Source organism: Eptesicus fuscus, chromosome 4 (genome assembly GCF_027574615.1).
Source record: "Eptesicus fuscus isolate TK198812 chromosome 4, DD_ASM_mEF_20220401, whole genome shotgun sequence".
In the NCBI taxonomy this organism is placed as follows: domain Eukaryota; kingdom Metazoa; phylum Chordata; class Mammalia; order Chiroptera; family Vespertilionidae; genus Eptesicus; species Eptesicus fuscus.
In genome coordinates this window covers 83,814,672-83,831,425 of record NC_072476.1, presented here as the reverse complement: position 1 = coordinate 83,831,425, position 16,754 = coordinate 83,814,672, and the positions used below count along the sequence as shown (strand labels likewise).

Genomic DNA, 16,754 nt, shown 5'->3' with positions numbered 1-16,754 from the left:
ATGGATACCCCTCCCCTTGGGAACTGGCTTTTCAGGCCATTTCACTATGGACATTCCCTTTGCTGAGACCTCATTTCACTTGCTGTGACCACATTCCATTATTTCCCCTCCGGGTATGCACAAAGAATTCTCCGCCCAGAAAAAGCCTGCCAAAAGTCCTTTAAGAGCCGCTGCCTCCCATCACTGGGTGCTGGAGCTACCCAGGCTCAGCCATCTGGTGTGGGGATGATCGAATAAATTCGCAATCCCTCACCATTCTGGCCTCCTGTGTTTCTCCTTCCTCGAGGTAACACTAAGCCCGTCAGGGAGCACAAATAGATCAGAAGTCCATGTGGGAGCAGCTCACCTGGGACTGGTGGTCACAAAATGGAACAATTCGAGGTCACCAGCTGAGCTGGGGTGGGGGGGGGGGGCGGGTTGGTAGTGCAGGAGGTGAGCTGGAAAGGAAGCTGGAGGAGGATGGTCCGTGTGTTACTCCCAAGTAATACCTATATATATAAAAGGCTAATATGCTAAGTGTCGGACCATCCAACTAGTCACTATGATGCGCACTGATCACCAGGGGTCAGATACTCAACGCAGGAGCGGAAGAAGCCCAATTCCTCGCTGGGCCGCACGATTCCACCTTTGGCCGTGGGTTATGTTGTTGCTGGGGCACTATCGGCCCCGAATCTGGTTTACTGCACACTAGCGTTTGCATTCCACACCCTGTATGATGGCAACTTTGCAGAGTGCCCTCTTGCACTCCGGGACCCCTCAGGGGATGTCGGAGAGCCGGTTTCAGCCTGATCCCCGTAGGCCAGGCAGAGGGACCCCATCTTCCGAAGGGACCCAGCTCGCCGGGGAGGGACCACGGGAGGTTGGTTCCAGGGTGTGTCTGGCCCATCTTGCCCAGTCCTGCCCCGCTGGCCACCTTCTAATGAATTTCCTTTCAATGTGCACGAATCCATGCACCGGGTCGCTAGTGTACTAAGGTTTCAGGGCTTGTCTGTTGTGATGAGAAGCGCTATTTCCCTTAACTCAAGCCTAAAAGGAAACCTTTCACTGTTACCAACTACTAGACTACCCCTGGGCACCTTCTGAAGTCAGCTGAGATGGTACAAATAGGGCAGAGTCCTGAACAGGCAGGGATTGGATCTGGAGGGGAGGAAGGGTGAGGGCAGCAGCACAGGAGATGTGCGCCTGCACAGACACACAGGCACACACCTAGGTGCACAGCAGGCGGGGGGGGCGGGGAGGCAGGAAGATAGAGATGTGTGAGCTCCCCACCATTGCCAGGGCAGCACAGGTCACAGCTGAGGAGGGGCAGTACCTCATTATTCTGATGGCTGATCCCTTTATTTAATCTGTACCTAGTAATTGTGAAAATATAACACTAAGTTGAGCAGTGAAGAATGTAAACAAAAAATTAAAATGACATTTGAAGTTATAATTGTAAAGGCATTTTGAAACTAATGAAGAAAAATGTGCCAAAATGGTCAAAGCTTTTAGGTCTGTCACTTTAAAACATAGCAACACTGAACAATAATGGGAAATGGAGACTCATGCTATCAGTGTCTGTGTTTGGATGTAGGGCTCCCTCTTTCTTCAGTTCACCAGGATGGTTAAAAATGTGATGCTTTATCTGGCCTCCAGAACTCTGAAAGAATAAATCCCTGTCATTTAAAAAAAAGGAGGGGGGGGGTGCTTTGTTAAAGACTATTTTTTTCATCCTTAAAAACTAAAAGAACAAAAAAAATTAAAAATCTTTTTCTGACTTCTGTTTTTTTGGAAAATCAAATAACTGAAATGACTCTATAAAGCACTGAATAAAAACAGCAATCACCCTTTGCCTTGGTTGGTTTTACTCGGTGGTTAGGCATCGGCCTGTGGACCAAAAAGTTTGGGTTTGATTCCTGATCAAGGGCATGTTCCTGGGTTGCACACCCAACCCAGCTGGGGTTGGGGCATGTGCAGGAGACAATCGATCAATGTCTCTCTCACAGCGATGATGTTTCTCTCTCTCCCCCCTCCCTCCTTTCCACTCTCTAAAGATCAATGAGGGGAGGGGGAAATATCCTCAGGTGAGGATTAACCAAAATCAATAAGTTTTATATGTACCTTTTAAATGCACAGACTTCACAACCAAGCATAAGAAATGACCAGGGTGGCAAAGCAAAGAGGGAGGGGAGAGTGAGGTGAGCAAAAACTCCCCCTGGAGCAGGGGTGGGGGTGGTCCTGATGCCCAGGGTGGGGCTTTCACACCCACACAGGGCCAGCAGGTGGGCCCGGAGACTCCTCCATGAGGCCAGGGTGCTCAAAGGGTGCATCAGTGCAAGAGTGGACCAGGGGAAAGAACAATCCCCAAAGCAGTTACTTCGGTCCCAAGGAGCACACTGGAGAGTCTGGAATTAACCCCCACGCCCAACTGTCCCCACAGGAGCAGGGTAGTCATGTGACAGAGTGAAAGTGAGTGACTTCCATCTCAGGTCCCAACACAGATGAGCGTGAAGAACGTGAGCAAGACAGGGATGGGGGACGGGGGCACAAGGGAGAACAGGCGGCCACTGCAGAGGGTTTGGCCCAGCCAATGGGGGCTGGCCGGCCTGCTCTCCCCTGGGAAGGACTGTCTCAGAATGTGCATCCACCAACAGACACTTCAAAGGAAATAAAAGGACTTCCTTTGAAAAATCAAGTAGATGTTTCCATTTATGCTAAACCCATATTACTGTGATTTATTGAACATCAATATTGCAAATGTAATGAAACCACAGTATCAGAAATACATTTGAAAGCTCTTTGTAAAGGCACCAAGAAAACTACAAAAAGTTACATTATAGTCATCCATTTGTAACATTCAACAAATCAGTCCAGATATTGAAAACCTTTTTCTTCCAGTAGAAACTGCAAAAAATATAAAATATAATTTGTGTTTATCTCCCCCCTGCCTTCCCTCCCATCTCTACCTTCCATTGGATTGTCACCTGTTTCAGTGACACAGTCAAAGCTTCGGACCGCAGAAGAAGATAGCATGTCATCCGCACTGCCAGTGACATCGCAGAGCAGGGATGCCAAGCTCCACCTTCGGCCCCATCGTCTTCCCCACACAGTTTTCGGGACAGACAAGCGTGTAAAATAACAGAAGTGCTGACTCAGGGAAGTCTTGCTGCTGCTGACTCAGCAGAGGAAGGGCCCTGGGTCCAAGCACAACGGAGGTCTCAGGACAGAACACTTCAGAGTTGAGGTCCAGATGCCGAATTCTCCATCAACAAGCATGACCTGTCCACCCAGCGGCGACCAATTAGATGCAGCGGGTCCAGAGAATGCGGACAGACGGGTTCATCTGAACGTTAGGGAGGAGGCGGGCAGCACGGGCACCGATGTTGGCAGGATGGGGCAGCCCAGGCACCTCGCGGGCAGGGACCACGGAGTGTGTTTGGAAAGGCTTCTCCTCACGTGAGGTTCACGCCTACAGCTCTCCTTTGGTTTCGCTGGGATCTGACTACAATGTGCAAAAAATGCCATGATGTCTGTGAATTCCATCTCTTTGGTCCCATGTTCTCCCAGTTACACATTTCACCTGTCTGCTGTACTCTGGGATGGGGAAGGGCAGTGGCCCGCTTCCCCTCAGTTGAATGAAGTGAGAGGAACTGAGGGCGTGCCCGCCCAGGCGGGAGCACAAAGAGTGGATGGCTACTTCTGAGAGACGGGGAGTGGGGGGGGGGGTGGCTTCCCGTGATGAGGAGCAGGCACTCAGTTTGAATAGAAAGAAGCAGGAAAATTCTGAAACTCCCCTGCTTGTCTTTGGGATTAAATCCACAGCTACCCAGAGAGCAGAGGTGTGCTATGCCCCATGTGAGAATTGGGTAGATGGGACACTGGCCCAACGTGGGGCGAGAAGGGGAAGTAGGTGGTCTTCGGAATGGCTGGTCCTCAGGGTGGCATTTACCAAACAGTTTCAGCATTAACCCAGGAACTGACACCCCAAAGCCACCAATGACAGAAACACCTGCACTGAGAGCAGAACTTCCAGATGGGACAGCAAGTCCTCACCGGGGGCTCCGGCCGCCTCCTGAGACGCCCAGCTGCAGTGACTTTAAAGATAGGTGTCCTTGTCCTGTACAGGCAGGGCCACAGGCAGACCCCAGATCCAGGGCCTCCCTGCTGTGGCCTCCTCCTGCCTGTTGGTTTTCAGACCCCGATGGGATGCCCTGGGGGTCCCCTGGAACATTGCCATCAGCCACAAGCCATCTCTGGATGGGGATTGAGCGTCACCTTCGCTTTTTGATTTCTGCTTTGTATCCAAATTTCCTGCAATCAGTATGTATTACCCTTCCAATTGAAAAAAATAAAATAAAAACCTGCCTGGCTTTTCTCTAACAGCTCTTCCTGGGATGGTGATTGGAGTCCTCGTTTGAAAAACTGTGGCCAATCAGCAGGACAGCAGGACGATGCGATCTCCAGTTTTTTTTCTCCATGTTTTCAACTTCTCTCTGCCTCCAAACCTGGGAACTCTAGGTAACATGCTGCACCAAGAGACAGGTGAGCATACACCATCTTCAGAGGCCTATTCAAAGACCCAGAGAGACTTCTAGAAGGAATTGGACATTACCCCGTGAATCTCCACTCCAGTTTGGCCTCAAACTCCACTGCGGGTCACAGAGCACATGCTGTAGGACCTGATGCTTCCAGTGCCTCCTGCCTGGAACTTCCTAGATTCCTTCCATGGATGGGGCACGGTCACCTGCAGCTGAGTGAGTTCCAGCCGAAGGGCCTGTCTGGCCATGGAATCCCCAGGGCGCAGCGGCTGCTCTCTGAATGGGACCCAGAGCTGGAGGCAGGTGTGGGGCCGCAGGAAACGTCACCTGTCACCTCGACAGCTTTCATGCCCTGTGGGCTGCCAGTCAGCCCGGAGCTTGCTGCCACCTCCCAAGCCTGGAATAAGCCCCACCCGGCCCGTAGGCCTCACTGTGGTCGCTTCCTGAAAAACCTAGCCCCTCGGAGAGAAATACCGTCATACTTGAACAGACTTAAGACCACTTTGCATTTAAGAACTTTGGTGATATTTTACAAAACCCAGAATACACGCTTGCATCTGCCACCGGGTAACAGAGGACTGAACCTGTGCCCCTTGCCGAGCGCCCCCGAAGAGAGGCTCTGGCCTGCACCTGCCATCCCAGCTGACCGTACCTCAGAGGGGGCAGATGCACTTAACCAACGCCCGGCTCATGGCAGAAAAGAGCACTCGGAGGCTTTGGGCGGCACCAGTGTCGCCAAGGCACTTTTGGGGAGCATCCTGGGCGCCCCACCCTGGCTGTGAGCGGCCCATGGGGGTGAGTCCAAGGGCTCAAGTTTGATCATGGGTGTGGTCCCTGGAGCTCTGCAGTCACAGCCCAGAGTGGGGGGCCGGTGGCCCCGCACACAGAGGCAGGGGGGAGGCTCTGGCTCAGGAGGGCCGTGCCCACGCTCCAGGCAGACAAAGTGTGCAGGGTGGAAGGGAGCCAGCTCCCTGCCAGGCCTGGGGGGAGCCCCCAGCATGCCATACCCCAGGTGCGGGGAGTACAGGTGGTGCTTGGAGTCGGGCTCTGTTTTCAGGTGCATCCTGGTAGGGAAAGTGACCAGCTGTCTCTTAGCCACGTCACTGGCTCCCAGCCACACCTGGCTTGGGGACACAGAGTAGCCATCTGCTGCATCCTCGGACCCAGAGTCACTTTCCATCTTGATGGGAACATTAAGTGACAACAGGGGGTTGCACGGGGCCTCCGGGGGCATGGGCACACCGGGCAACTTGATGTCCTGGGTGGCATAGCCCCCCACTGCGAGGCACTGCACCCCAGGCTGAGGGACCTGGCTCTCCAGGCTCCCCAGGGGGAAGGGGCCGCTGGCGGGAGAGTGGACCGGGCCCTGCTCGCCATCCTGCAAGGCTCTGCTCGGCGGGCTGGCATAGGCACTGGGGGCCTGGTGAGCGCCAGGGGAATTCCGGAAGGCAGGGACGGTGCCCGGGGCGCTGGGGTAGGGCACGCAGGAGCCCCGGGAGGCGGCATGCACAGGGAACGGGTCACTCCTGCTGGGCTCCAGCTTTGGCTTGGGGCCGTCCTGACCGTGTTTGCCTGCCGTCCAGCTCAGTTGCCTCGTGGGTCCTGGCGTCTCGAAGCAGCAGTCGTAAGCGTGTGCTTCCCTCCTCCTCCTCACCCCGGAGCCGCCACCGCTGGGCACCCTCCCGTGCTCCTCTCCTCCCCAGTCCCTGCGGAGAGATGGCCCGTCAGACAGCAGGGCGGAGAGAGGGGAGGGCTCTACGTTAGGGTGGCACTGACTGACTGTGAGGGCCACTCTGCGCCCGCACTACCCTGCGGCTCTCAACCCTGCAGCCCGTGAGCCAGTGTCAGCAACCTCCCTTCCAGTGCATGACCCTCCCACCGCCTCCGGGCGCCAGGGGGGGACTCTGAGGCCGGGGTGGGATGGGGTGGGGTGGGGTAGGGGTGCAGGGAGCAGCATCTCCATGAGGCACAGTCCACGTGTGAAGGGTCAGCCACACAAGTAGCTACTAACGCTGAGGGAGTTCTGGGTGGTTTCTGGGTGCCAGGTCCTGGCATGTACATTGCATGGTGTGGCATCACCTGTGGTGACGGGAGGTGGTGCCTGGGAGGGCGAGGTAGTCCTGCGACCACACAGCAGGCCAGGCCTCCAAGAGGAGAGCCGTGTCAGGGAAGGGGTGGGGGGGTGGGGGGGGGGGGCGCTGCAGAGAGTTTCCACGCAAAGGGGAGGGCAGAGGATGAGGTAGCCACCCAGGGTCCAGGCTACAGGCAAGGGCGAGTCCATAGGTCCTACAGCGCCCACGAAAGTCCCGTCCCCATCTCTAGCCAGCCCCCCGACGTGTAATGACTTATAGGGCGAGAAGCATGCCTGGGTGTGTTCCATGTGCATCTGCATGTTCCACTAAGAGCAAGGTTGAGCCGTCATGGTCAAGGCCACCAGTCGCTCTTTTCTTTCTTGACACCCGGCTGTGACTTCGAGAGGTGCTGGGCTGGACAGAGGCACCACTTACCCGGCGGCCCCCTCGGGGTAAAGGACGAGGTCGGGGCCACCCCGCAGGCACAGGCACGTGGCCCTGGCGGGAACCCGGGCCCAGCGGCAGGCGTCCATCTGTGCCCTGAACACAGAAATGCCATTTTCTCCACTGTTTCTTCCTGTCAGGATGCAGACAAGGGAAAGGCGTCGTGGGTGCCCTGAACAGCACCTGGGCCCGAAGAGCGGCTTTGCTCTCTGTGGACACAGCTCCTGGAGCCCCTCAGAGCTGTGCAGACCCGCGCCCACGGGAACTGGCCGTCACCCAGCCTCTCTCGCTCCAAACGGCACTGCCATGGAGCATGCCATGGTTCCTGGGAGTGGGGAGAGCCATCCTAGGGACACTGACACAGTTTACCCATTTAAGAAGGGTGACAGTTGCCCGGCCAGCATGGCTCAGTGGTTGAGCATCGACCTATGAACCAGGAAGTCACGGTTCAATTCCCGGTCAGGACACATGCCCAGGTTGTGGGCTCGATCCCCGGTGGGGGCATGCAGGAGGCAGCCGATCAATGATTCTCTCTCATCACGGATGTTTCTATCTCGCTCTCTCGCTCTCCCTTCCTCTTTGAAATCAATAAAAACATATTTTAAAATAATAATAAAAAGGGTAACATAGTGAGCTTTTAAAAGTACCTGCTAAGTGATTGGGTTTTCCGTGCAATTCTGATACACACAGACTCCTGGTGGCTTTTGCTCTGCAGAGAACAGATAATAGCAAAATAATACGCAGATGACATGTGCTGATGGTGGAAGTTAACACGACAGGCATTACAGTTATGGCTAGGAGGGGGAGACACAACAGTGACTCATACTTTTTAACTTTGTATAGATCGTAAAGTCTTTTCTCAGCTAGAGATTAGCTAAAAATTCCAATGCGTGTCACTCTTTAGGCCAATAAAGGCCTAATGTATTTGCTTCAGAAAGTAGACCTGCACACTGGATGGCTTTTCAGTGCCTTTATTGTATTCTGGGTGGCCAGAATGAAAATACAGTAAATTCTTGTCATTTACACTCGTTATGCTCTATACCAGAGGGCCATTTAGGTATTTATAACATCATTCCCGGGCCATACAAAATTATTAACTTAAACATTAGCCTGCTGTATTTGGTCAAACATTTAATTAACTCACCCCTAATGCCTTGGCAGGGCCAGACCAAATGATTTTTCGGGCCTTATACAGCCTGTGGGCCGGATGTTCCCCACCCCCTGCTCTACACAGTCACCGTGAACGACTAAATTAGTGAACACTGAGCCATCGTCCCTGAACATGAGCACACACATGCACATGCACACGGATACGCACACACATACACACACCTATCACGGAGCTTAGGCAGAATCTTAAGCCTGAGGAAATGCATTCTGCTAGATTCTTTTTTTAAATTAATTTTCAAGAAAAAAATACAGGTCCCCGATGGGTGTGGCTTGGTGGATGAGCATTGACCTATGAACCAGGAGATCACAGTTTGATTCCTGGTGTGGGCACATGCCTGGGTTTCGGGCTCGACCCCTAATGGGAGGTGTGCAAGAGGCAACCCATCAATGATTCTCTTTCATCATCGATGTTGCTTCTCTCTCTCCCTCTCCCTTCCTCTCTGAAATCAATAAAAACATTTTTTTAAAATAAAGAAAAATATAGGCTCCGAAGTGTTAAGTGACTTGCCTGAGGCCATCCCTCTAGCAGGGGCAGGAGTGGGATTCAAATCCAGCCCACCTGGCTGGCCCAGAGCCAGAGCTTCCTGCCCTGCTGTCCCCTGCCCCCCTCTCCACCTCCTGGTCATCTCTGTAGCAGAACAGACAGGAGAACAGGGGTGAGAGGCAGAGGCTAAGAACAGAGATAAGAGAACAGAGACAAGAGAAGGGAAAGGAAAGAGCAGAGGAAGAGGTGAAATGTCTCTCTCGGTTGGAACATGTTCATTGGACGACTCAAATATCTGTCACTCTGGGCATGACTATGAATGACTGCCAAGGCCCCTGGGTATTGATTTTGGAGCACAAATACGTAGATGGATTTACACATACAGAATCCATGTACAATCAGGCATGAAGGTGTGTCACAAACCTGTCAGGAAGGTTGTGAAGAACTTGAATAGCACCTGAAGGGACCATCCAGAGCAGCCCCCAGGGCCTCCGATTCTCTGAGTTTGCACCTTCCACTGTCTCTGAGCTCAGAGGGAAGCGAACATGAGGCCTGAACTAAACCTTGGTTTAGGAATTCCATTCGGAGCAGCTGGAAATTCCCAAACCAGGAAGCTCGAGGCAGTTGTTCTCTCCTTTCTTAGAATGATGAACAGAATCAACGTTCTCTGAGGGCCTTTGTCTTTCCCTATTCTGAGTTTTAAGGAAATTCTGTACAATATGATACCTAATATTGACTCAGCTGGCATTATGTGTGCAACCCCCTGCATTCACAGCACCTGTGCAGTCAGCCTGCGCTTCCCCACCTGGGCGCCAGGGGGAGGCAGAAGCCCAGCTTGCACACAGACCCCTAGGAGGGGATGGGAAGGGTAGAATTTTCCTCTCTTATTTATAGGGTTGGAAAAACATATACAGAAAATAGAAAAGTCACTGTGTAGTTTCAATTATAATTATCAGGCCACAACAGCTTAAAAACACAGAGAACTCGAAGACAGTAAATGAGGATGGAAAATAATTCAGAGTATGAGGGTGTTCGTCCAGGTGGTAAGAAAGCAGGTGTGGACAGACTCATCCCCCACCAGGCACATGAAGTCCTTTGCAATGGGCTCTGCACAGTAGGTTGGTCTTTGGACAATAACCCTTGCCCTTCAGCACACCTTCCCGATTTAGCTTGCTTCATCACTTAACACTTATAGCTGTTTTCATTGGCTATTCTGTTGTTTCTCTCTCGTGTGCCATGACATAACACATCTTTAAAAGTAAAAAGACACATCTATTTCACTTAAAACCACTCCACAAAACTGCTGTCTTAGCATGCTGGCGCGTGTCAGGGACCCGGGGGGGGGGGGGGGCAGCCCCAGGCCCACGGCTGTGTTCCTGGAAGCCACCTTCAGTGCAGACGTGTGAGACCAGCAGCAGCAAGGTGGGGGCTCCTGCCGTGAAGGCAGTGGCTCCAACTGCAGCCCCGAGGCAGACCACACCACAGCGCGCGGACATGAGAATGAGCATCTCGAGAAAGCAGAGCACACAACGGGAGCGCTCCAGTCACCGACCGTGTCTGCTGTCAGATTTTCTAATCACCGTGCCGGTGGGGAACGTCCGGCCCGCAGGCCCTATAAGGCCAGCGAGATCATTCGGGCCCTGCCAAGGCATTAGGGTGAGTTAATTAAATGTCTGACCAAATATAGCGGTTAATGTTTAAGTTGATAATTTTGTATGGCCTGCGAATGATGTTATACATATCCAAATGGCTGTTGGCAGGAAAACGACTCCCATCCCTGCTCTAAATGGTCATGGAAGACATCAGAGGTGAATCGTGGGTGCTGATGAGGAGTGGACGCTCACACCTGGCCCCCCAAGGGACAGCTGTGCAGGTGGCCGCTGGGGCTTGACTGGAACTGGAGGATTTAGGGACAAATGGTGGAGGCAGTGTTTGCTGCCACGGTTCACAGAAGCATTTCTGTTTTGCTAACGGTTGCTCCCATAATGTGCTAGCTTAAAAAACACCACACTTCTCTCTCTTCCTCGCTTTCCGAAGATGAAGAAGATGTGGAAAGTGCTCCGTGTCAGGCGCTCCGCTTTAAGCACCAGGACGGTGAGCGTGGCTGCCCAGGGGCTTACTCACTTCGTGTCCATGGCGGTCGAGCCGTCTGCCCTGTGCTTCGCCCGCAGAAACGCACCCTTCATTTTCATCTCGGCCACCGAAGGCAGGAGCACGGGCACCACGACGCAGAACAGCGAGAGCCGAGGGGACAGGACTGTTCCCGACGGCGCCTTCCTCTTCTGGCCAAACAGGAATTTGAGTTTCCCTTGGAACTGCATCGTCTGATGTTTTAAGGACAGAAACGTGTTCACAGAGCGATTAGCGACATGGTCAAAGGGGGTGGAAATGACGTCTCGGGGATCGGAACACGGACAAGAGCCTTATCCTCCGTCACCGAGGAGGCGGGCACCAGCATGTCTCCCTGCTTGGCCTCCGTGGGACAGGAACTGCCCCCAGACCCCCGAGTGGTTCCCGGGTGCCCTGGAGTCTCTGTAATCTCCTTTAACGGACAAGCATGCGCTCGTGTGTGCACTCACGGGTGTGTGGGTGTGCGAGCCAACCCTCACACGTGAGCGTGAAGGACACAGGGACCTGAGGGGAGGGTCTCCCAGGCCCAGCAGCGGCTCTGCTTCCTCAGGGGTCAGGGTGGAGCAGAGAAGGTGGGGTATGGGGGGAGGGGAGCCAGAAACTGGGGAAGCACCCCAGGAGGGACATGTGTAGGGGCCGTGGCATCTGGAGAAGCAGGTAAATGCAAAGGAGGAACATTAGTTTCATTCTCTGCTGTTCTGAAGTGACTGAATTTGTATTGTGCACAAATAATGTTTTTATTAAGACAATTGTCAATGCAGAAACAAAACAACCAACCAACAGGTAAAAGTTTATGAAACTGCAGCTACCGGCTGGTCGGTCTCGGCCTCTGTACTGAGCCCTGCCTGCAGAGACCTGGGCTGGGTGCCCCAGTGAGTGATGCCGAGGGTCTCGAGTCCTGAGGGGGTCTGGCCCTCAGCCCAGGGCTGCGGGGCAGCTCTGATGTGGGATGGTTTTTGTGTGCATTTCCCGAAAGTCTGGGGCTGGGATGGGGGGTGTGTGCAGTGGCTCAAAGGGCTCTGAGCTGGAAAAGGTGGAGCAAAACAAGATCGGTGAGACAGGCACTGATGCGGCCAGCCGGTAGGTGGCGCCCGAGGGCTGGTCTGCAGGAACGGCTCTCTCTTCCAGAGCCACTTAGAGGACGATTCGCAGACACACCACCGTCCTCTGTCCATCTTCCCTTCCTACATGCACGCTGAGCACCAGCTAGAAACCTCCAGCCCAGCCCTGGCCCAATACTCCGGGGCTTTGCCAAACACCAAACACCAAACAGCCCAGGTGTGGAGATGGACCCTCGAGGGGCTCATCGTCCAGGTGGGGAACACAGACCCCAGGTAGGGGCCCAAAGTCCAGGAGGGGGAGACAACTCCTCTTGGGCACGGGGCCAGGAGGGGCTGGGAGGGTGTACAGTGGTCAGAGGCAGCAGTGCACACACCCAGGCAGGGCTGGAGACTGAGCCCCAGGGCCCTGCCCTGCGCCACTGATGGTGAAAGGCCCTGGGGTCAGAGGGTCTGGTGTTGAATTGCTGCCTAAGGATGGGGGTGCTGGGCCTCTAGGGAGGCTGTGACCCCGAGGAGAGTGTGGGGACTGGGCTGGGGAGGGGAAGCGACAGGGGCTCTGGAACACAGTCTGGGAGGTGGACAGAGGCTGGCACGGGCTGGGCGCTCTGCTCTGTTGTGCCCCCTGGAGGACGTCTCCACCCTTCCCTTCATCCCTTCAGGGAGAAGCTGGACGAGGAAACGGTCAAACATGAGACGTGGGGGCACAGTATCTATCTGCAAGAGAAGAGCTTAAACCCAAAGGCCTGGCAGGAACGGGGTCTCCGGTGCTTGTTGGGTGTACTGGGAAAATCTTTGCAAATGAATTTGAAATAAAGGTACAACTAAACATAAGTTAAAACCCAGAGCAGTGTAAGGCCTACTGCACGTTTTAACACGTCAGCTGAGTCATGTCCTCTCCTGGTCGCAGGTGTCTCAGGTTCACTCTCGTTCACCCACCTGTCATCACTCAGTCCTGCTGAGAACCGCATGCAGGTCACCCCCCAGCCCCTCACTTCCCCCTCCGTTCCTTCCGCCACAGGACACAGGGCACCCGAACGTCCCTGGAGCCCCCACCGCTCACTCACCAGGAAGCCCGAGGTGCTGTCCAGCAGGCAGCGCACGCGGCAGACGAAGCAGCGCGTCAGGAAGGCCGAGTACTCGGTGGGGCCGGCGGCCCCCTCCTGGGCCCGGAGCAGCCTCCCCAGGATGATATCCTCTCCTGCCCAGGTGGGCGCAGGCGGGGGTGGGAGCCCGAGGGCAGTGACAGGGAAACGGAAAAAACACGCTGATAAGCAAGGCTGTGCCTGCAACAGCCAGCTATCACCATGTAACACGCCCACCCTGTAGGCCGCAACTCACACGTCCCCTGTGCTCCCGCCCATCCCCTGTCCCCAACACCCCATAGTGACAGCTGCTCCCACAAATGTGCTCACAGAACTTTGCCTTTAAAAACGTCACTTCAGCCCTTGGGTGGCTCGGTTGGTTGGAGCGTCATCCCATACACCAACAGGTTGCGGGTTTGATTCCCAGTCAGGGCACAGGCCTAGGTCGTGGGTTCGATCCCCAGTTGGGGCTAGTACAGGAGCAACCAATCGATGTTTCTCTCTCCCTACCCCCTCCTCTCTCGGTGACAGGCGATGTGACTTTGGGTGGTGGGCATAGGGTCCTATACACAGATTTTATAAATGAGTAATCCACACATGTAACCTATATGTTCCATGTAGACCAATGTCACCCCAATAAAATCCTATATAATAAAAGGCCAAAAAAATCATCCACAAAACAAACAAAAAAAATCAATAAAAACAAATGCTCTGGTGAGGATTAAGGAAACGAAACACGTCACTTCAGTAGGACTGCGCGTGTGACACACCGGTTGTTTAGTCTGTCCCTTTCGAGCTTGATAGAACGGTCTTGCGTGTGAGTACCTGGGTTTGCTTCCTTCACTCAGCTTTATGAGGAAATTATGCTGTTGCGTGAGGCTGTGTTGGAAACTTTTCTTGAATCGTTTACAACGGGACTCACTCCCCCGTGCTGGGCCCCAGGGGGAGGCACCCTGTCTCCTCGTGCCCGAGTGCGCTTCCCCTGCGCGCCAGGCTGCCCTGCCGCCTCCGCAGGAGCTGGACGCCTGCCGAGCGTGTCCTGAGTGGGCAGGGGCCTCGGTCTGGGTCTGGTGGGGCTTTGCCAGGAGGGGGTCCTGCCCGCAAGGGGCACATCTGTGAGCAGACAACCATCTCTGGGGGCTTTCTTTTTTAAGGTAAATCGAATGGGGCCAAAGGAATTCCCTGGAAGACTGCGTCCCTGGGGGAAGACGAGCACCACAGCTTTCTGGGGAGGGGTTCCCGGGCCCTGGCAGAGCACAGAGACGCCATCAGCCATCAGGCTCAGGAGCCCGAGAGCCCTGTGGGCCGCCTGGAGGGGCAAGAGGAATGCGGGAGGAGGTCACTGGAAGAGGGGGACGCTGCACTCGATGTGAAGGGAAGGAGATGCAGGTCGGGTGGCAGTTTCCCGGGCAGTCCACGTGCTGACAAGCCGGGCTCCCAGTCTCGGTGAGACCCACCTGTCTCCGAGCGCAGGGGCTGCCCACACACCACCTGGGGAGGGTCCATGGCCCAGTGGAGCTGCCGGCAGAAGTCCTGGCGGTCGTCCACGTGGATGTAGTCATAAATGTTCTGGTGCATCACGTCCGTCTGAAACATCGCAACAGTTACCCCCGCCTTACCCCAGGGAGTTACACACGGTCCCCAGTGAACAGTTACCCCAGCCTTACCCCAGGGAGTTAAACACGGTCCTCAGTGAAGTTACCCCCGCCTTACCCCAGGGAGTTACACACGGTCCTCAGTGAATAGTTACCCCCGCCTTACCCCAGGGAGTTACACACGGTCCCCAGTGAAGTTACCCCCGCCTTACCCCAGGGAGTTATACACGGTCCTCAGTGAAGTTACCCCCACCTTACCCCAGGGAGTTACACACGGTCCCCAGTGAATAGTTACCCCCGTCTTACCCCAGGGAGTTACACACGGTCCCCAGTGAACAGTTACCCCCACCTTACCCCAGGGAGTTACACACGGTCCCCAGTGAACAGTTACCCCAGCCTTACCCCAGGGAGTTACACACGGTCCCCAGTGAAGTTACCCCCGCCTTACCCCAGGGAGTTACACACGGTCCCCAGTGAAGTTACCCCAGCCTTACCCAGGGAGTTACACATGGTCCCCAGTGAAGTTACCCCCGCCTTACCCCAGGGAGTTACACACGGTCCCCTGTGAACAGTTACCCCCGCCTTACCCCAGGGAGTTACACATGGTCCCCTGTGAACAGTTACCCCAGCCTTACCCCAGGGAGTTACACACGGTCCCTAGTGCTGACTACCTCACAAACACCTCATCCAACTCTCTGGAGCGAGCCCTATCTGTGAAGAGAAAGTCCACAGAAAAGACTGGAGTGTGGCCTCAAGGCCATTCCCTCCCTGGGAGGACCGGCCATGCCACCTGGAACACAGAGCACCCCAATCTCCACCCACCAGCTGGGTGGTGACTTTGGGGGCAGAGCGAGGCTCAGACCAAATGCCTTCTAGAGCCAAGATACCCACTTTTCTAAATTGGTTCCGCCTCAGGGACACCGGAAACTCATCACGCTGTATGATTTGGGCACTTTGCAGCCAAAAGTTTATTAGGAAATCACCCCTGGGGGTGAGGTAGGAGCACCAGTGTCTCCTGGCCAGTGACTTCCTTCTTCCTGGCACCTCCAGGCCCCGCCCACCCCCTTTCAGGATGCCCCAGGGACACACCGTCCACAGCCCTCTCTCTGGTCCTCTGTCTTCCCTTTGCTCGGCACAGAGGCCGACCCTTGCGGCCCCAGGTCCACACTGGGAAGCCACCGTCTGGGGCACAGAGGCCACAACCAGGACCATGAAGACTGTGGCTATTGTCGGTGAAAACATCCTCAGAGTCTGTTGATAAATGACGAGGGCCTGTACACATCTCCCACGACTTCTCCTTCCTGTAACTCTGGCGAAGGCCGGCTGGGATGCCCTAATGTCAAATAAGACACCCTCAGGGAGGCAGAGCAGGAATATGATCGTAACTCAAAGTTGGACCCCAATCTCTGTGCACCCCCACAGTCCAAACAGACCGTTTTCACAGAGAGAAGTGGACACAGAGGTCAGAAGTGGTGCTGCCCTTGGTCAGTGTTGTCCAGGGTCAGGGGCTCCGGACATGAATGTGGGATCAACAGGCAGAGGCCAGCTCCTGGTGGAAGGGGACGCACCAGGCTTTCCCTCCAGCTTCAGACCTGCTGGCTCGCACCTCGCCTGGCAGATCCCACCTCACCCGAAGGTTCTTGTCTCACCTGGTGGCTTCCAGCTCCCCTGATGGCTCTCACCTTAGCTGGGGCTCTATGATGGCAAGTGCACTACCCACAGGGATGTTTTCCTAATACACTTTTGTGATTCCAGTATAACTTCTAGGCTGGAAAGTACCCATATCATAAATATACAGCGTGCTGAGTTCCCCATGTAACCACCGCCCAATCAGCAAGCAGGACACCCACAGCGCCTCGTGGGCCTCTCCCTCTCTCCTTCCCGGGGGCGGGCACGCTGGCCTGCACGTAAGTGGAGCGCTGTGTGCTGTGCTCCTTGGTGCCTGTCCATTCACCCACGTGTGTGCGTGTGGCAGTTTTCACCCCCATCGTTGTATGAGTTTTGCTGTATGGGTACCCCACCTCTGGCTAATCCCCTCTCCTGCTGACGGACATTTGGGCTGTTCCCTGCCTGGGCCCGTTGGCGTGACGCGGCTGCGTCTCTGAGAACACACCCAGGAGTGGAATTACTCGGGCATGGGAGCCAAAGTTCAGCTTCAGGAGATGATGCCAAACAGCTTTTCAAAGTGAGTGCACAAGT

General features: G+C 54.8%; 1 protein-coding gene across 1 annotated transcript in view; it reads right to left on the bottom strand.

Annotated features, from left to right (window-relative positions):
• Window positions 1-5,104: 5,104 nt before the first annotated feature.
• AHRR (aryl hydrocarbon receptor repressor) overlaps window positions 5,105-16,754 on the bottom strand; it is a 61,872-nt gene continuing 50,222 nt past the window's right edge. The window contains exons 6-11 of the mRNA XM_054714307.1: window positions 14,418-14,547; window positions 12,943-13,076; window positions 10,812-11,011; window positions 7,681-7,742; window positions 7,025-7,166; window positions 5,105-6,223 (exon numbers count right to left, since the gene is read on the bottom strand). Coding sequence (XP_054570282.1) covers window positions 5,206-6,223; window positions 7,025-7,166; window positions 7,681-7,742; window positions 10,812-11,011; window positions 12,943-13,076; window positions 14,418-14,547 — 1,686 coding nt within the window. The 3' untranslated portion in view covers window positions 5,105-5,205. The remainder of the gene's footprint in view (window positions 6,224-7,024; window positions 7,167-7,680; window positions 7,743-10,811; window positions 11,012-12,942; window positions 13,077-14,417; window positions 14,548-16,754) is intronic.